Source organism: Haliaeetus albicilla, chromosome 3 (assembly GCF_947461875.1).
Source record: "Haliaeetus albicilla chromosome 3, bHalAlb1.1, whole genome shotgun sequence".
NCBI lineage: Eukaryota > Metazoa > Chordata > Aves > Accipitriformes > Accipitridae > Haliaeetus > Haliaeetus albicilla.
Window position 1 is genome coordinate 18,708,367 of NC_091485.1, and position 21,129 is coordinate 18,729,495.

At 43.2% G+C, this 21,129-nt stretch overlaps 1 protein-coding gene and 2 long non-coding RNA genes across 7 annotated transcripts in view; 2 read left to right on the forward strand and 1 right to left on the reverse strand.

Annotated features, from left to right (window-relative positions):
• The first annotated feature begins 63 nt into the window (after nt 1-63).
• LOC138684704 (uncharacterized) lies at nt 64-5,702 on the forward strand. The gene is made up of 2 exons (XR_011323950.1): nt 64-1,539; nt 3,167-5,702. It is a non-coding gene; the product is annotated as an uncharacterized lncRNA (long non-coding RNA).
• Nucleotides 5,703-12,467: 6,765 nt separating this feature from the next.
• On the reverse strand, nt 12,468-17,270 carry LOC138684705 (uncharacterized). The gene is made up of 2 exons (XR_011323952.1): nt 16,145-17,270; nt 12,468-15,729 (listed from the first exon to the last, which is right to left on the reverse strand). It is a non-coding gene; the product is annotated as an uncharacterized lncRNA (long non-coding RNA).
• A 1,041-nt stretch (nt 17,271-18,311) lies between these two features.
• The window catches only part of PTPN2 (protein tyrosine phosphatase non-receptor type 2), a 33,675-nt gene continuing 30,857 nt past the window's right edge, over nt 18,312-21,129 (forward strand). For 2 of the 5 annotated variants that reach the window (XM_069778926.1, XM_069778927.1), the window contains exon 1: nt 18,312-18,518. In XM_069778926.1, the coding sequence (XP_069635027.1) occupies nt 18,450-18,518 (69 nt within the window). In that variant the 5' untranslated portion in view covers nt 18,312-18,449. Of the gene's footprint in view, nt 18,519-18,883; nt 19,188-21,129 lie in introns of those variants that run through there. The other 3 variants (XM_069778923.1, XM_069778924.1, XM_069778925.1) reach the window with 3 other exon arrangements.

Here is a 21,129-nt window from a genome sequence, read left to right on the forward strand (position 1 = left end):
GGGGCGGGGCGGGGCGGGGCGGGGCGGGGCGGGGCGGGGCGGGGCGGGGCGGGGCGGGGCGGGGCGGGGCGGCCTGGCAGAGCTGAGGTAACATTCCTCTGCCGGGCACCGGGGCGGGTGCCTGAGGCCTTTCCTGCCCCGAGTGGAATGGCGGCTCGGGTTGGGGCGGCGGAGTGGTGGGTTTCTTGCTCCACGGCCTCGCGAAGGCGTGCGTGAGGCGGGCAGTTGCCGTGGTTTTGAGTTAGGCCCCTATGATGGGCTGTAGTAACGGGCGGCGTCGGATGAGCCCTGAGGAGGCTGGGGTGCGATAGGACGTGAGGCCTGCTTACCGTGTGTGGGGCTGGGTTCAGAAGGTTTTACAGGGAGTTAGCGGACTTAAGAGGCAAAAATAAATAGTAATGAAATTATGATGGTACTTCATTTCAGTTCCAGAACACTGCTCGAGGCACTAGGACACCTTCACTGCCTTATAGCTGTGATCCAGTTTTCAAATTGTACATTAAGTGATTAAGGAAGAGAGTCAAATGTAAAGTGTCCTGACGTGAGATATATTCAAACTCTCTCGATGCAAGTCCGCTTCGGGCCGTTTCTAGAACACTTTTTACATCTGCACCTTTAACAGGAGATTAGTTTTACCATTATCAAGAGGGCTTTTGATCTCACCGCTTCCACATTTGGTCATGGCAATAAGGAGTCGAATTCTGTCCCCTTGAAGAGGATTTGTTCAGGGGTGTTCAAATACTTAACAGAATTATAAAGAAACCATTACCACCTGCTTGTGGAATAAACCTGGCAGTTTGGGTTTGATATTTAGTGCGTTTATTTTTACAAACCGTAAACTATGTTCCACAGCAACTGATGGAGCTGCTGCTATCATGTCCCATAGAGATCACCTTGCTGTTTTCTGCATAATCTACAAGCATCCTTAACGTGCAAGCATTTAACACACTAATGCGTGTGTTTCATTAGTGGACCTCATATTAAGACTAGATATGCCGGTACCCAAATGTGATAAGGAATGATAATAGACTGAGATAAATGACAACAAAGTTGGACTTGAAGGGACACTAGGACTTTTAAGATGCTAGGATTTAATTACTTTAATGATACTAGGTAAGGAAAAGTTAACATGGTGAAAAATATTTTGTTGCCCAAGTACAGGGAGTATGATAAAAATGTTTTCAGTTAGAGAGAATGGAAAATGCAGAAGGATTTAGAAGCAAAAATCACTAGCTGGTTTTACATTCTTATCTAAGTTGGCCAATGGAGAACACAAGATGGAGCTGAAGAGAGGAATTTGCAAGCTGTTGTCAAGAAAATAAAGACATCTAAGTTTTACCTATTTATATTAGTGGAGAATTTGGTTTGGAGTTTGCAAATAACAGAGAATTTGTAAAGCATTTTAAAAATGAGGAGCTAATGAAGGGAGTAATGTTTTCTTGTTTCTGAAGTTGAACCGGTATTGCCATCGTCAACATACCCCTGCAATCACATGCAGCCACTTTGGAGGTTGAAATTTCAGCATTTTCCAAGTAATAGGTAAAATTTAAGTAATACAGTAGGAGAAGAAAGCAAAGTTGCTTGTTCCTGACAGTGCTGTAATTAGAGAGGTATTATGTTTTTCATGCTAGAGGGAAAACACTCATATATATAAGAATAAAACAAACAAATAAAAAAAACAAGAAATAATATTAATGAACTTACTTGGATTGCTAAGGAGAAAGATTTTTTTATCTTCCAGCATGATTAGAGACATTCCTACTTTGAAACTTCAGTTATTGCTTCATTCAAATAGATGGAGAGACAGTGCCTATTAAAAACATTAAAGCTGTTTTGCAAGTTCTTTAGTTCATGGCAGTATCTCTGAATGGTTGATTTTGTTATATATTTTGGGGAAATGTCTTTTACTGTAAACCGCTGATTATAAAAAAATAGCGTTTCCAGAAGAATTGTTTCCCATCATTGATTCAGCTGTCAAAAACCCATTCTTTTGCAATTGTCAGTAATGTAATGATTTTGTCTAGACTCAAGAGTGTGTTACAACTAGTGAATTCATATTTTTCACGTGCTTAAATTTAGTTTATTTCTTCAGCCAGTAATATCAGTGTAGCTGGACCAGGGCAAAATTGTCAGATTCACAAATAATTGGCATCAATCTGTTTCATTTGAATAATATATAGATATTTAAATGTGGCACAAATACATGTTTTTGTTTGACCTAAAAAGTTCATTTTCTTTGACAAGACAACAAATATTGTACACTTCATATCAAGACTAGACTTTTTTCTTACATTTTAGTTTGGTCAGTAAGCAAAAAAAACCCCACCTTTTTAAATACATATGCACTTCCACAATTATTTATTCATTTAAATACAATCTACCCCTCTCCTTGGTCTCTAAATTCAATGCAGGTAGGTCAGTTTACATTTATTTAGAAAGTGGGTCCAAAATCTTTACTTACTTAAAAAAAAATTGAGGAAATATGTGGGGGATTGTAATCCCAGGTTGTTAATTTATCATTGTGTCTGATTTCAGTCAATACCCAGTAACAAGATACATTTATCCCATGTAGACATTTGTATCAGGTGTTCTTTGTTAGTAGGAAGACTGACACAGAACTAAGGCTCAATAGAGGAAACACTTCATAGTGAAACATCAAAATTACCAAAGGGATGAGGGGACAAGCTATAGCCTTTCTTAAGGCAAGCAGTCATTAAATAGACAACCAAGAAGAGGGGATGACATCCAGTCTAACAAAGAGGCATTCGCATCTTCTGGGAAATGAAACAATGCTTATTTAAATTCTTTTAAATAGCCAGACTATCTCCTGGATTAAAAGTAAAATAAAATTTGTTGAATAAGATTCAATCTCTCTGGACCTCTTCAGGAAGACTTCAAATCCTATAAAAGAAATTGGCTATAAAAGCTAAGATGCCACATCAAAAGAGGGATTTTCTAATGATGTAACATGAGCATAAAATATCTAGGACCACATAAGTCTTGACATCTAGGGTAGAATGGTACATCAGATGGAAATAATGTGACTAGTATGCATAGTTTAAACATTTTACTTCCTCAGTTAGGTCTAATAGAAACTCTTGTTATTCTGTTGCCTATTTTTAATCTCATTAATAAGTACTTCAATTTCTTTTTTTCCTTAATCTAGATGAAACTAAGAATGAATTCAAGATTACTGCCTAGCAAGACACTCCCTTTTGAATGGGGTAACGAATCTAGAAAGCAAGGCACTGAGCACTGAAAAGTGCTGCAGCTCCCTGCTGCATTTCTAGAGTGTCCAGAGGGTAGCAGAGTTGGTGCACCATAGGATGATCCAAGCTGCACAGCGGTGGTGGGCAGCCACCACGGCCACGGTCAGGACAGCACAAGCATCCTTCATGACTGATGGTAACCAGAACACCGTGTGCCACGTAGCAAGATAACGGGAAGCATTCTTGAACTCATGGAAACTCCAGGAAATTTGCAGCTTCCAGTTATTGAGCCATGAATTAGGATTCAGCTATTAGCTAACCTCAGTGACTTCCTCTTAAGCTGGAGCTGAACAGTAAAGAAAAACATTCCATTCACGCTGATGGTGTGCATGAGGTGGAAAAGACAATTATGTTTTAAGCTTACTATTTGCTTGATCACGTGCAGAGGAAGCCCATACTGAATTACAACAATCTTGATACATATTTTTTAACATTTGGGTTCAGTATTATCTCTAGATTAAATTAAATTGAACCACAGCATAGGAGAAGAAAGGAAAGTGTCTATAATTAGGTTAGTTTTTCACTTTTGACACAGTAGGCCAATTTTGTTCTCAAATTGACTGTATAAACCTGCATAACTTAATTTACTTCTGCTGGAAGTTCAGTGTAACTGTATTAGCATTGGTAGAGATGATACTCTAATTCAAATTGACTATATCTGATGCTGCCTTGGATTTAAAGAAAATACAGTTAGTACTTTCCTTTTTTCCCTTTTGACTATCTTCTTCAAGTAAAAGATGCTCTTGCCTGTAGAGGGAGATTTTAAAACATACAAAGACCTGCCCAAAAGAAAGTAAATCATGAACTGCATGCATTAAGGATGTTTATATTGGCATAGGGTAGAGGGTGAGGAAGCCTGTCTTATATGGCTACCTCTGTCATATGCTTCGGTCCTATCTGCACTAGAAGCTGATCTATTATGGACAATCAGGGATTATCATGCAAACAGCTTACAGCATAGTTAAAGGTTCCATTCCTGATAACCATTTTAAAATATTATTGTTGACAGGGAAGACCCGCCTGGCCCTGTGAAATTCATACACTTTTCAGTACCATGTTTTCCTTAACTTAAAAACTGGATTCCCAACAATTCATAATATTCCATAGGGAGTAAAATAATGTCTGTTATTCTGAGATTCCTGGATTAAGGCACTGTAGAAATACAAAGTGTTATTATCGAGCAATTAGGTTCAGGGAAAAAATCTAGTAAACCCAGTCACTAAGTAGGTTGCTTAGCTTTGTGAATCTGAAGCTTAACGATTAGAAAGAGTTCGAAAATGTTAGGCATGCTGCCAGTAAGTGGTCTTGTATGTGTAACATACTGCGTCATACAAACCAGAAGTCTAAAGGTGGATGTTTCAGAGGAAAGCACCCATAATCACAGCAGTGTGTGAAAGGTAGGGGATGAATTCCTGTTAGGGAAAAAGAATACCAGCAATTACTGCTATGAAGGGTAAGTCAAATTAAGAGGATCATTTACCAGGCATGACTGGCAGATCATGGAAAGAAAGTAGTAGCAAAATTAGATTTCATGGGCACAAATGAGGTTAAATAAAGTCCCCAAGTCTTTATGTGAGTAAACTGAGAGTAAAACTCCTACAGGCATTTAAAGAAAGCAGAAGAGTGAACCTTTATGTGTCACCCTGCTTTGCTGCTGCTGCGATCAGAGTTCCACTTGCAACCTGTTATTGTTTGTTTTACTAGCAAATCACTAGAGTATCCCAAACTGAAATTAAAACTTACTGTTTTCCTAAAAAAGGACTATTAGAAAGATGCAAGAAAAAGATAAGCTCCAACTCCTTCAAATTACATTTTACCATATAATGTAAAAAAGAGTACTGGAAGACAAACTAAGCAAAATTATAATGGATTAGCCCAAGAAATGCCGTTTGAGCAGACCAGTTACCCAGTCATGATCAAGTATAGCTTTGTCAGCAGATAAAAGATGAGTTAAGGGGAAACAGAAGTGATGTTGTATAGGCAAGTGGCTTACAGATGGAAAACTATTCTCATGTGAATGTGCAAAGAAATGTAAGGGAAAAATGGAATGACAGACTGACAAGCAACATAACTGGCAGCTAGGAAGGGAATACTAGTGGCTTCATAACAGATGAATATGAAGGTTGATCTCAGATCGTATAACTACATCAGAGCTATCTTTAAACTAGTGATCTCGGATGTGGAAATAGAAACAGAGCTTGTAGGAGTAAAAAAGGAAAATAGCTGGCCCTGAGAGTTTTCACAGTAAGAACAGACAGAAAAGTCTAAACTCAGCAGCAGTGGCTTTCCTCTCTGTTTTGGTCTGTATGGAAAGAAACAGTGTAAGTAGAAGATGATGTATAAATTGCTAACAAAGTTGACAGTTAAACCATTTTTGCAGGCTAGAATTGTGATGGAATATCAAATGCAATATTAAAGCCGTTGCTTACAGAATGGGTATTTATACTTCTTTGTAAGCGGAGGAAGGCTTTAATGCCTTTACTTGTGGGTGGTAACATGAATCACTACCTTAAAAAAAGATCTCACAGCACCACCAGATACCATAGTAATATTTAGTCATTTGGACAGCGGGGTCAGACAGGGTTTGGTGAACTGTGTTTGAAGAAGGACTTCACCCCCCCTTAATGCTGCTTCTCCTTAGATGACCTGCCCTTCCCAAGGCCCAGAGCCTGTCCTTTTGCATGTCAAAAGCTGCAGCATAGCACTGAACTATCCCAGCTGTCCTCCTCCTGATGGAGGACCCTCTGACGAGTACATCTCCCTCACTGAACACCCTTCTGCAGTCCGTAGTCTCTCAGTGACGCCACACGTGAGCCAGCTTTCATCTCCTTCAGCAGTCTGCTGATAAGGGGGAAGAGCGGTGCCGCTGAGGGAAGGAGCAAATCTTACAGCCTTTCCTCTCGGCTATGGGATGGAGACACTCTGCAGGTGGCAATGTCCCGCTCCGGGGGGCCACAGAAAGCAGGGCTGGGCTATGTTACACAGGGTGGCTTCTCATGGGGTACTGTTTGATGCCAGGTATGCATCGTGATGCCATCCATCCCGAATGTGACTTCATTTCATTTACCATAGGTATATCTGGAGTTTTTCTGTCTCACATTTTTGAAGTGAGTATACAACTTGGTGTGATCTGCTTAATAGATTGCAAAATTTTAAGTGGTTAGTTACTGGAGCTGACTCAAGGCTGTTCCACATACAGGCAAATTTTAATTTTGCAGCAGTAGTAGTCAGAGTCTGTATTAAAAAGAACATGGGGGTTGTGGAAGGTGTTGGTGCATGAAGAAGAGCATGGAGGAAAGAGAAGAGGGAGGTGCAGGGAGATCCACTGTGGAGACAGGCTGAGAAGGCTCGGTGGGGTTTTGGCTGACTAGGAGTAGAAATAAGAGGCCATCTTCATCTGTCAATGGATCCCAGCCCTCCAGTCTCTAGATGCAGGAGGTGGTGCCTCTCCTTGCCCACACTCCATAGCTCTCAAGCAGCAGGCAAGTCATCATTTACATCTCCTCCACTGCTGCCAGGGCTGAGCTGCTCCCGTAAAGGGAAGGGGCAGAGAGAGGACTGAGTTGGAAGGGTCAGGTTTGCTACTGCTGCTGGTGCATACTCACTCTGAGACTCAGTATAAAACACATATATATACAGTATAACACACACACATATATATATACACGCACAGATATATATATACACAGTATGAAAGCATAAATTACTTTTAGGCTGAGGGAGTTTGCCAACAGGAAATCAGTTGTTCACATACAGCATGAACAGCTCAAACGTGTGGTCTTCCTCTCCACAGGAGAAAGGCCTTGGCAGAGGAAAAAGCGGAGCTTGGCTGCTCTTTATTGGGACCATTTTGCCACCCTGAGTATCTGCATCCACAGGCAACCTGCCGACATTGGCTATACCTGCAGCTGGCCCTGCTGTTCTCTATTCAAATAAAAGAAAGACTCTAAAGTTAAAATGGAAATGTCAGCATTGCCTACCAGTAGAAATAAATGTCTTTAAGAATTTTTTTTTTTATTTGGAAAAAATAAGAATAGATGTTTATATTAGGGCATAATATTTGAATATTTGTCTGGTACAAATCTGAACTTACAGTGCAGCAGAGGTGGTACAGTGTGAAAGAAGACACCACCACGATGTTATTGCAGTATTAGCTATGGAAGTAACTGTCTCATTACTCTGCTTATATGATCAATACTTTTGTTGTCAGTAAGCGTAACAAACCTGCTCCATTAAAATGCTATTTAGCTATAATAGGCTAAAGAGCTTTCAAAATTAATGTTTTAGGAAAACCACATATTCCCCAAACCCAAAGGATTACCCATTAAAAAAAAAACTTATTTAAGCAGCTATACAAGGACATTAATGTATTTCTGCATCTACAAGGGCAGCAGTTTAACAAATGCAGGGCCCATCCTAAAAACAGCCTTTTACTTCTGACTTCCAGCAAAAGAATAATCCTTGGGGCCATTTTCATGTATCTAAAAATAAGTGCTTAAGGAGTCACGATCTATTATGTGCTCCAGGGCTAACAGGAATCCCAGCTAGGGCAAGTGGCTGTACTTGTGGACAACTTCAAGGAATATTGTTGAAAGGGTAATGTGAAAGGGCATAGCCAAGGTTTTCAAACTGTTAGAAGACACTTTCAGCTCTTCTTATGTAGAATAGACCCTGTCTCTCTCTCAGATTTCAAATTTCTACCTGGCACATGGGTAGACTATGCGATAGATTTAGCATCACCTATTTATGAATGCCATATGTTATATATAGCTTTTAGATCATGGTGAGACATAACAAGATGGAGTTCATTTAACTAAGGAACAGTCTGGGGACATAGTGCAGATAATATATACCAGCAAATGTTAAACAGACAATGCTGGAGTAATTTTCTAGTTTGACCACCGTTAGGAGAAGCTAAACAGATCTGTCTAGGAAGGTTTCAGGCTCCAGTAGAGAGAACACTGAAAGGCTCCCCAGAAGTCTGCTAAACACTCCTCCTCCCTCTGACTTTTCTAAAAGCAAAGATGATGAATTTATCCTGACAATAATAAAAGTTCATTGTTTCCAAAGCATTTGAAACATCTGGATTAAGAACATGTAATGAAATCCCAGACAAGATTCCGGGGAAGCATACTTGAATTTCTCAAAGACACATGACTACAAAAGCTAATTGCCCGTTCACTGGAAATTTTGAAAATGTTTTGTTGTGCTCACTTAAGGCTTCTCCCCTGCCAGTGAAATTCTCACTAACAAAAAGTGCTGCCTTACAGTCAGCTATAAGGGTGCACTCTCTTTGAAAAGAAACTGTGATTTTATAGTCCTCATCAACCACTTGATTCATTACATGTCTCAACCCAGAGATACTGTTAGATCAGAATCGTAACAAGGAGGAATTTCCAGCAGGAATTGCTGTGAGGACAGATCACCCAAGGGACCAATCATTAGGTGCAGCAAAGAAGTTACATAATTTTAAATTGTTACTGCATAAACTGTATGGTCATAGTTTATGTTAACATATCGGCAATTAAATGATTTCTAAACTTCACGGTTGCAAGACAAGAATCAGGTCTGCATATTGTTAAGTCTCTTTTCTACAAACTTGTACTAATTAGCATGGTTAGTTGGCCTTACAGGAAAAAGGGATGTTTGTGCTGTGACAGATATTTAAACTGAAAACTCTAGACACGTGTCAAAACAAACCCAGTCCAAGGCTAAGAGACCACCTGCCATATGAACACACTGGAAAGAGCACTGGAGTATTTTAAGGCGTGTTCACATCATGCTTTAGGATTAATGGCACTTTGAACATTCCCACACAGCTCTATTGTGGAGGCTTATTAGCAGGTGCTGAACAGTGAATACTCCTTTCAGCAAAGGTCAGATAAGTGACACTAATTACCAGCAATTGCTTCCTGCCCAAGGTTAACTCACATGCCTGTTGCGGAGGAAACAATGTATACCTAACAGACGTAATTTCTACTGACACAACCTATTCAACATTTCAGATCTGGTGAGTGGCTGATGTACTGTCCCCAGGTATGGAGCATAACTTTTGAGCCTATGTCCTTGAGACATCTGAAACACAAAGAGAATACACAGCACATTGCAGTGCTCTGTGGGAGGATAGCAGGAACAGATGGTATTTATAAACACAAGTATTATGCACAGAGTATAAACACACAGATGAAATGCTGAACAGAAGTGTTTTGTGCCTGGAGTTTACTTATCCACCGTCTCTTGAATGGCATAGATTAGTCAAACGGAAATGTTATTTCCATTTTTCCCCAATAATGCTCTATTCTCATGTTGAAAGATGTAAACTTCAAAGAGTTAAATCATGCAGTTACCTGCATGCTTATTAAAAGTATCATCTGCCTTACTTTTTATAATAATATTTTTAAATTATTCAGAAAAATATAATTCAGCACTTGTTAACTCTAGCTAATTTAATTTCCATCACATCTGGTAACACTGGGTAGGTTCAAAGGTAAACTTATATGCAACTCACATTACAAACAATTCTATAAAATGCTGTGCATGTAAGTCTCCAGTAAGAGTAACCTGGGGGTATAACTTGCAGCACAGATTTCATTAATCTAATTCATTATTGAATTACTAATGAGTCACTCCTCTGTCTGAACAAAGCACTCCCAACTACTTCCGCTCTCAGGAAAGTGAGAGGTAAAAGAAAGAGAAGGTAAAGTTTTACTGTCATCCTGAAAGGCATATATATTTATGTTTTTAAAGCATAATCATTGCATTATTTCATTGGAAGCTCCTTTCCAAAAATATTCAGGATTTACTGCACGTGCTGTGACAGAATTGTGTAAATTCTGTATTAATATTGCACACTGTTGATTGGTGTTTGACAGCAGATTTAGCTGTAATGGCTAATGCAGTTACCTCCTTCAGCTATCTGCCTCATCTGACTTTCCAAGGTTGCTGAAACTCTGGAAATTAAGTGAGAATTATCCTTACCACTTTTTATGGGACCAAGAAATACTGGCATCACAGGATTTGTGACATTCCCCAGAGAAAACCCCTAGAAGGGTGTTTGTGTGGCAGAATTTCACAACTAACGCATCTCACTTCTCATTTTACCATTGCTGCTGTCATATTTATTCCTTATATGGTATTCACCAGCCAAAATATACTTGGAATCTAGAAATTAGATTGTGCATTTATAACTTCTGATAACATTATGTATAAGGTATTACCAATGTGTTGAGAAGCAATGGGAAATCAGGAGTGTACTGAATTATGATATAGATGTTAATGTCACACCTTGTTGGGGTATGCAGGTACAGGCTTATGGCAGTTGTATTTCCTAATCCCCTCCTCACAGAATCACTTTCAAGAATCTAATCACCTGACTCAACTAAATATTCTTTCTTAATCAAGAAAAACAAAGGGCAAAACTAAAGTGGTCTTGCTTGAACGCAGAAAAAAAACCCCTTTGCTTTTGCTCTGTGTCCTATCTTTCCTGCTCAGTGCTTAAGAGGGTGCTGGTAAGAAAAAAACAGCCATCCTGGACAAAGAAAATCAATTTCAAGTGAACAGAGCTCCCAAAGTCAGAGTAAGAGAATGGGAGGTAGAAGCTAGCTGAGATGCTAAAGTGACCCTGGAAGATATTTCTTGACAAATCTAATCTTAATAACATACTTTGTTTCTTTATCTCTTTGTAGCATTGTTCCATTACTGCCAATCTGTTAGTAAATACATTATTTTATACTTAAATCTTGAGAAGAATCTGACTCTGAGTGATCTAACACACAATCAAGACATTTCTGATATAAAAGGGTGGCAAAGTAAAGAAAACGGTGTACTAGGACACCTTAAGCATTTTCTTTGTCACAGATTGCTTCCAGTGTATTTAGAGGGGACTACTGTCTGCCACTAAAGAAGCTGCAGTGGTCTGTTTGAGAAGTGGTACTGTAAAGTTTTTTTTTTTTAATATCTTGTGATGACTAGTGATGCCTCTTTGCATGCAGTGAGACAGTAGGAAAAAATATCTAAAATTCAAAAGATCCGGAGAATTTCATACACCCATTTCCATATTGGACACGTTCTGTACAAGGGCACTTTTCTCCCTAGGTCGTTAATTCCAGTAAGTGGTAGTGTCATGACTTGAGCTGCTGGAACTGTTCCACTGGCTAAAATAAGATGTTAAAGACCTTGACAGCATTCCAATTGGAAAACTTGTGTTATGGATCCTTCGTTCAGTACATTACACTCAGTTTTTCATTTATTCGAGAAAACAAACAAATTGGTTTAGCAGTTACAGCAATTCATATGCCATAAGGGTACGAATTAGAGGTTTTAAATGTCTGGGCCAAGGAAAACATAGCATACATTCAGAAACTGTAATATACTTGTTATGCAAAACAGATTTTTTTAAGACTCCTTACTTTGGTAGATTAGTTTCAAAGCCATTTTTGTAAGAGACATTATCAAAGAAAAAAAGGAAAGATAAATTTTACATGCACTACTCATTTGTTTTTGTTAGGAAATCATACTGCCTGAAAAATTAACAGTTGCTTCATGGCTCTCTGCCACCTACAGGCAACATCTATTTTCCTCCTTGCTTTCTGATTTACTCTGAGGGTAAAAAGAGAGGTACATCGATTATTGTAATCCTGCCTTGCCAAGTAAATGTAGCTATGCAAATTCTTATCTACTATTCCAGGGTCCTTACAAGATTCAGTGCCTCTACACAGTGACAAAAGCGTGAACACCTTGCTCTATATAACATACCGAAGGACATCTCAACGGGCAAAACTAGCCACACGTTCATGGAACCCTGCCATCAAAACAGTGACTCAGAGAATGTGGCTCCTACTGGGCTGCTGATTATCTCAATAGGACGAGCTTATACGGGAAATGTATGAAATCACATATATTAATGTCAACTTAAAAACAGGAAAAGATATCACAAATCTTGCACAGATCTACCTCTGCTAGCACAGGAAAGACAGAAGTAATTACTGTAATACACGTTGAAGGCTCACCACCACATGGTAAATTTAAGTTTCTGTGAAGTTGGTAGCAAGATTTTGTAAATCATTATTACAGCTAGTAGTAAAAGAAAACCCTTTCCTGTTATTGGCACCTCAGGCTGTCTAAAGCAGAAACATAAATTACAAAATGGATTACAATCCTAAATCAAACATAAATTAGAAAATGGATTACAATCCTAAATCACGTTGCCAAAAAGACTTTTATTACTTTAGTTCAAACTATTGGGGGGGGGGGGGGGAGGCAAACACAATTTGGAGATTTTTAGACCCATGAAAATAGGCATAATTGCTTTGTTCGGATGCTGGGAAACCCAAAGAAAAATGGGAACATAAAATTGAAAACACAAATTCATAACAGAAACATTTACCGATACTCCTCAGTACAAAGTCATCTTCTGCCAAAACAGTGTCGTCTTACAAGAACTTCTCCTAGCAAATAACAGTGGTATGAGTCGTGCATTGCAACCTTTCAGCTGCAATTCAGAGAATGCCCTTAATTTAGTAATTCGGAAGATAAGCTTGAATGTAGATGAAAATACATATAATCAAGCATGGAAGACACTAAAATACAGAATCTGTGCTATAGACAAGTTACAAGATCTTGATAACACGATTTCAAAATTATAAGAGAATGTGAATTAAAGACTCACCAGGCAACATAAAGGTGTTTCCAGAACTGCAGTTTAGACATGTCTTTAACCATTATACAGTATTGTAAAGTGATGCTTTGAAACAGTAACTGTGAGATTAGAAATGGTCTAAGCACATAACAGCCCTATTCAGTCTGTGAGGAAAACAATTTTACAATCTGATAAACCAGTGATCTTCAAACAAATGTGTCTCAGTAAACTTTCAACATGAAAACTTTATGTCAGCTATAGGCGGTTTCTATAGATGCAGTTTCTAGTAAAAAATGACCTTCTAACCAGGAATGTGGAATGATATCAAGCCACTCTGTACACTTGCGGAATTAGACTTTCTCACTTGCAAACTATGATTTTAATAAATGTCACTGTAGCTAGGGGTGAAAAGGAAAGAGGGACGGCAAATCAAGTATCGTATACAAACCATCCCAGCAAGCAAGATCTTCTCTACAAGCAATAAAAATAATAACTTGGACTCATCTTTCTCTTGGCAACTGGCTCTTCTCCTCTTCCTGTAGCCATACCCCGCACCCCCTGCATTGACTCATAGGCATTACATTTTGTGGCTGACTGCACACCCCAGCTTAGCTTGCTGGAAGGGCTGCTTCACAAAGCCACAGCAGAGCCTGAAGTTGTTCTACCCATCAGACGTCCTGGCTGGCTGCCTTTTCAGCTAGCTAGTGTCCATTCACTTGTGACAGCGCTTCTGCCAGTTGCTGTTTTCTTTTCACACTCCACAATTGCTTCAGCTTCACCGCAGGAGTCCAGTGCCATACAGACTGGCACAGATCTCTGGCCTATAAACCAGACTTCCTTAACAGATCTTAATCTTTCCTTTCTTCCTTGGCCATGAATTTCTCCTACCCAGAACTCCACTACAGCTTGGCCAATCATTTAGTCTGGGCACAGCTGTGTTGTCCTTCTCTTCAAAGCATAAATACAGCTTCGATAATTCCATCACTTTTACTACACAGCCATTTTTTAACAGACATTGGACACTAGAATCCCACTGCTGTGGACCTGTGACTGATGTGACAGACTTCCTTAGCTGAATGCAAACCTGTTAGGGCCCCTTACGCTTCTGCTACTGTTGCTGCTACAAGGATTTGCATTTGCTACATGCATTTTGAAGTTGTTTTTTTCTCTTGTTGCATGCCAAAATATAGTTTTGGGCAAGGGAAGGAAATCAATAAGATAGCTGGGGATAGGTATGTGCACTGGCACCCACTCTCACTAATAGGAGTTTTAATGTTCACTTGAACAAGGAATACAGTCCCCAGAAGTCTGAAATAGGAAGACTCCACTCTAAATGCACAGAATAAATGAGACCTGTTTCATCCTGACCATTGGACCTTTTCATTCAGCTTCCCCTGCTCCCTACCAGATGCTGGAAGGGTGGCCAGCCCTTCTGGCTTTCCAGTCCTATCCAGTTCGTGGGGGAAGGGAGGATCCTCTTCTCCTTTAGGCCTTGGGCTATAAGACTTAAATCAGGAATGATATGTTCTCATCCTCTCACATCGTGGCAAGCTTAAGCACATTACAGCTTTCTTCCTTAACGGCTAAGATTGATATGGAGTGTATTTGTGAACAAAACCACCTCAGGGAAGAATTTGTTCTTCATCTACCAATATCCAAAATGGTTCTCAGAAAAGCAGAACAAAACAGATCATTTCCAATAAATGATACTTAAGTAATTCCAGTGAATGACCCCCCAAATAACATACACATGGAGGAACAAGCACTTAGTCCATTCCAGGCTGGTACTAAAGTTAATTGTTCAGCCAAGGTCACTGGACAAAAAACATTTAAAATTAACTCGATTGGTCTTTTTCATTCAGATGAGCAAGGTCACCAAAACCATTTCTAAGATCAGAACTGCTGTGGATACCAACTACCCTGGGGTGACTTGTTTCATCAGCTCAGCAAAGGGCTTCTCAAATTATCCGACATTTTAATAAGAAAACATTGCAGTAACTACTTGTTTGTGTTTATACTAAGACAGAAAACACTAACAATATACCACACATACCAGCAACTCCGTTATCCTGCTTTGCGTATGTCTCACACCATCTCAAGGGTTTAAGAATTTCTGTAGTAGTTCATCCGAGTTTGGCTGCACAGCTAATACAGAACTGGAATACAGTATTGGCAACAGAATAAATAGTTTTCTAATGAGTGTACTTGGTTTACGTTGTGTATACATTTCTCCTCCACAGACCATTATAACTGTAGTCCTGGGCCTATCCTGGGCTCAATTCCCAAAAACCAGAGAACTAGTACAACATTTTCAGCATACTTACGGTAAAAAATAACAAGCAAACAGCAAACAATGGCAATTTCTCCAGAAAATCCTGGCTTACCAGTTACTGCTCTTCTAAGCCAGCTGTAAATCACAATTAATAAACAATTCTTTTAGTTTTCCATGAACTGTCTCTAGGCTCTGATTTGCATTACAGATTCTAAACGTAGCTGCTGCCATAAAACTCCCTCTCCTAATAACACAATTACATTGCTTTCCCAGTATGAACTACATCCCCAAATATCACAAGCAACGACAAGCACAAGCTTCTCATATGCATGACAGCTGCTAATTAGAAGAGCAGAATACACGTTCCTGTGCTTATATATCAAAACTACCACTTCTCCTGCATCCTTCTCAAAACACACCAGTGTCTCAATGGCCCACTCAGCTGATACACATGGCATGCTCCTTAGCTGATAGAGCTGTCCTTGGACTCAAGCATGACATCTTCTCACACTCCATGGGCAGCGACCTCCAAGTCTTCCCTGGCTTTTGCACTAGAATAAAGAGAAAGTAACATGTCATTGGACAGCATCACTGTTCTCTGGACCAACGGGATGGTGACTGGGCCCTCTTTGGCTGCGATCCATGTCAGATAGCTTCATGGGCATCTGTGACCTACAGGTAGCTCCAGTGAGGGGTAAAAAAGGCTTTAATCACAAATGCTACAAATACAGATCAGTCAGGAAGTTCATATCCAGAGAAAAGCCTACTGAAGACTAAAATCAGTGAGGAAGTTGTTTATTTTAATTTCTTTGTTAAAATTTGTCATTTGGCAGACAGTTTCTATGTATCTATTTACTTTCCTACAACCAGACCGTGCCAAGATCAGTTTTCTGAGGTTAAGAACACTTCTTGTTCATTGAAACATGAATTCAGAGAAAGATATTTTAAATTAAAAAGAATCATTACCTTGAGGATGGGCACTTAAGATTCTTCTCTGCACTTCCAAATCACAATTCACAAATGTTGTCTTATTTACTTATTTCATTAACTGATCACATGTAGCAGACTGATGAACTGGAGAACACCTGCAGAACTACAGACATGGCCTGTCCCTCAGTCTTGCAGGCCAAAAAATCCAGAAAAGCTACTCCCTATATCGATTTCAAACTCTGAAGCCACAGTTCAAGAAAAGCTTCTGCAACATTTCCTTGAGTTACGTGGAAAAACATGCTATGAACTTACTAATGCATACTGTCCCATCAGCCATGCTTGAGAGGTGCATCACCCAGTCCTCTGGTGTACAAGATACCAGCTTTCGTTATAGGACTTGAGGGAGCACGTCAGCCAGTGGATTTGGAGTGCTGTACCGCACTGCAGCCCGCTGACAGGAAGGAAATGCAACAGCAGACGACAGGTATTTGGATGTCAAAACCAGAAGTCTGTTCCAAAAATATCTGCCTTACCTGTGTAACCACACACAGGTTTCTTGCATCATGCTGAGTGGCCCTCGTGGCTGTTTCCTAGCTATAAAACACCACAGCGGAGGGGAGCGTGAATGCGGCTCACCCAGCACTGAGGCCGCATTTCTCCAGCGTGCAACTTTTGGCCTTTAGGTGTGACGCGGGCAACCCTCACGCCAGGCATCGTCCCTGGCTGCCCTGCTACCGTGGCCTTCGCGCTGCACCGCTTTAATGGCGGCTGGCCGGCACGCCACCTCACGGGTAGCTTACCGACAGAATTGCGTCAGCGTGCCAACGGTGCGAAGGCCTCCCTCTGCCCACCTTTCCTCCTCACGTCACACGTCTGAAGTTGTTCTTAAAAACCACCCCAGGCCCAGCCCTGCACCACAGCGTCAGCTCCCGCTCGGGGCTTCGCTGACATCGGGCAAGAGAGCGCGGCGGCGGTACGGCCACGCGCGGGACCGCGCGGTTGGTCATCACGGGGGCCGTAGGTGCCCCGCTCAGCCCTTGCACGCGTGTACAACCCCGGTTTACGGGGCACTCTGAGGGGGACCGGGGCTGAGGGGGCCCGCTGGGGCCCGGCCACCGCGCCACCGACCACGGGCGCCGCGGCCGGGAGCGGCAGCGCGGGGCGGGGCTAAGCGCCGAGGGGCGGGGCTAAGACCCGGGGGCGGGGCTAAGCGCCGAGGGGCGGCAGAGCCGGGGAGCCGAGGGGAGCGGGCGGAGGCCCCTCGGGGCTGGGAGAGGGCAGAGAAAAAACGTTCCCCGCCAAACCTCCCAGTTCGTGAGCGGCCGCGTTGGGGGTGGAGGAGAGCCCGCTGCCGGGGGGAGGGAGGGCCCAGAGTTACCTCCGGGAGAGGGACCCTAGGGAGAGGAGGTGGCTGGGCCAACGGCAGGGCTGTCACTGGGCTCCGGGGAGAGAGCCCGGCACTTTGATCTCTTCCCCTTCGGGGCGCTAATTAACGCCGCGCACGTTTAAGCCGCCGTACGTCGAGCGGCGACCTGCGCTGAGGCGCGAAGGGCGGCTAGCCCGCCCGCCCGCCCGAAGGGGTACAGGCGCCTCTCCCCCGCGCCGAGCTGTGCAGAGCCGTGCATTTCCGCGCAGCTGGAGCAACCCGGCCCTCGCTCGACCCCGCCCGACCTTCGGCTTCGCTGGGGGTCCGCGGAGCCGTTTCCCGAGGGGCTCTCTCTCCCCAGCGAGCGCGGAGGGCTGCGGCGCTCCGCCCTGCTGCGTTCCTGCTTTCGAGACGGCAAGCCCTGCCGTCCGCTGTTTGTCCCACACCTTCCCGTTCGCCTACTTCTGCTTTCTCAAACAAGCAGCTGACGGCTGGGCGCGGGCCGCGCACCGGTCCCCCGGCCTCTCACCGCGCTCAAGCGGGCCGGGGACTCACCCGGCACCGGGCTGCCGGCTGGAAGCGCTCCTTCACTCGGGCAGCCCTGCCGGCGCCGTGTCCCGTCAGTGACGCTGGGACGGCAATGGGCTGGCAACGGCTCTGCGCCGTCTTCCGACCGGCTGAGGCGCCGCGGAGCCGCCCCCGGGCTACCTGAGGGAGGTTCTCCCCCCGCCCACCGCCTCTTCCTCGCCCCCGCCGCCCCGTGACGTCACCCCAGGTGCTTCCCTCCTCCCCGAGGGCGTGGTCTCGGGCGCCCTCGGTGGGCGGGGCCAGGCCCGCGCATGCGCCTGGCACCGCCGGCAGCGGGACCCGTTGCGAGCGTATGTGCGCGCTCGCCGCTCCCGTGCGGTGGGCGGCGGGCGAGGGGTCGGGGGTTTGCCTGCCTCCGGACGGGTGCGCGCTCCGGCCGCCACCGCCATGGCCGCCGTCGTCGAGCAGGAGTTCCAGGAGATCGACGCCACCAACGACTGGCAGGCGCGTTATCTGGTGAGAGAAGAGGCGGGCGGGGGGGTGGGGGGGCGCCGCCGGAGCGAGCAGAGGACGGGGAGAGGGCCGCGACCCGGCAGCGCGCGTTGCCGGTATGCGCCGCCTCAGCGGGGAGCGGAAGTCGCTGGGCCACGGACTCGTTTTCAGGTGCACGCAGCGAAACTGCTGGCAGGCGCCGCGCATGCTCGCGGGAGGCGGCCGCCGCTTCTCCCCGGGAGGGGCGGGCGGGGGGGTGGTTAGTGCGCAGGCGCCGCGGCCGTGCGCCTGCGCGCCGGCCGGCGGCGGGGGGTGCTGGCGGCGCCGTGCGCCTGCGCGGGCTCGGCGGCGGCCGGGACCCCTCCGCCGGCTGCGGGCGGCGGGGCGCGGAGGGCTTAGCCGAGTGGGCCGATGCGAGCCGGGGGACGGTGGTTTCCGCCGCGGTTTCCAGTCAGAGCGGAAAGTCACCGCCGATCCGCATCGATCCGGCCAAGGCTTGCCGTCGCCCCGGGTCCGCGGCTCTGCGCGGCGGTTCCTCAGGCTCCGGCTCAGCCTCCTCACCCGCCCGTTTACCGCTGCCTTCGCCCGCTTGGCGCCGGCAGCAGGCCTGCGCGATCACCGCTCGGAAAGTACGCTGCTCGCCCTTTTCCTCTAGAAACAACGGGATTTGGAGCTTGCAACTATAGTCTTTGGGTCAGTCCCATAAAACAGACTTCGTGTGTAAGCTTGCAGTACGAGAGCAGTTATTTGAGCCAGTATGTGTTCTACAGTGCTCTCTGACAAGTGAGGAAAGACAACCCAAAACGAAAGTTCTCTTTACTAACTTTAAGTTCTGCTTTTTTTCTGTTGGATTAGCGGCGTATTGGATTTACGTGTGCTTCAAATACGTTGCCTCTAGACACGTGTATTGTGGAACCGAGATGCGGTTTGAGTTTAACAGGGAATAGCAGAAATAAACTGTGCTAAGTGAATGAGATAAAAGTGTAAGGGAAGAATTCTGCAACCAGTATTTTTCATGAGGTAGGAAAGTGCGCACACGTATTACAGCTGGTATATCCAAACTGAACAAGTTAGCTTTCCCAAGTCATTTTAATATTATTTAGTTGTACTTGGAGAACTAAACTGAGAAGAAAATTGTATATTAAGCTCTGCTAAACTTTGTATGCAGATTTTCTAATCTTACTACAGCTATGCTGTAAAATATTTTTTTATAAAGTCTTTTGTATTAGAATTTTATGTTTCCCTGATTCTGTAGATTTTGCAAACTCAGGATTTTTTCAGGGTACTTAACACATTTGTATTATGTTAAAACCAGGGAATACAGACCTGCTTAAAAACATAAAGAGAAAATAGCAAATGATGTTTCTACATAGCACAAACTTGTAGAAAATACTCCAATTGCTGACTCCTTGTTTTTACGCTGAGTTTTTGTTTCGGAAGGTATTTTCTTATGGTGTGGTGTTGTATAAGAAACATACATACTTGCCCTGAGAAGTGCAAGTTTCTGTGAAGAAAAAAAATTGGGTATTAAGGTCTCTTTATTCTTCTGGCTGAGACCAGTTTTGTATATTTGCCCTTCGGTTCCATGAATTTGCCAAGACTTGTGGTAAAATCCTGTGAAGCTTGGAATATTTATGCTGACTCCCGGAGCTCCTATCCAATCTGAATTAATGACTGAATAAATAATACTGATTCTCACCCTTTTTTTTTTTTTTTTTTTTTCATTGCAAGTTTTTCTGGTGTAATATGACTTGTATTACATCTGGCATCTGGTTTGTTTCTCCAACTTGTGATGGCTGGACTCTGTGTGGGGAAAACTGATTTTAGAACTAGTCATTAAACTTCCTTAGGTTTAACTCTTTCTAGCAAGCCCCCCACCCTCCACTGTAGTAGTGTTTCTAGCTGTTTTAACATTTCTTGAGCAAATTACAGGTCTGTTTCTGTGGACAGAGGATGCCAGTGCTTTTAAAAACAAAATATGTTGCATCCTGTTATGGAGTAATACAAAATTTGCATTTCATGGGAACTTGGTTGTGAATGCCTGCCAGATACATTTATTCAACATGCATGTGGTTGCTCCCAAAGCTTGTAAGCCATATAAGCTAGAGGAGAAGACAAGTTCCAGTGTGCGGTATCTAAATAAAAAAAAACCTGATTGTCTAATAGAGGAAGGGATTTTTAAACAAATACATAGAGCGTTGATGCTTGACGGTTGCTGCTCCACATTGTGATTTAGGTTCTTTACAGGTTGGCACTGTGCTTAAGTAATGTCATGCACCAGGTGCTAAAAAATGGAGCTTTCTTATGTATATTAGATTTCTACTGAAGTCCTTTTTGGCTGGGAATATATAGACTATTTAGAAAGTTTGAGAAGACAAAGAAGACAGTGGAAATATAGAGAAGACCAAAGAATGCTTAGTTGTAAAGAGAACTTCAAAGCTCTTTGGGACATAATGATCACATGTAGCAACATCCTCTAAAAACAAAAGGAGAATTCAAAGTAAAATATTGTTAATTCTGTATCGTACAACGTGTCTGCTGAGATGGCATGAATACACAGATATAAAAGGATAGTTCAGTTCATTGGAGGCTGCTCGTCAATAGCACTTTAGCTGTGTTTTCAGTTTCTAGGTAA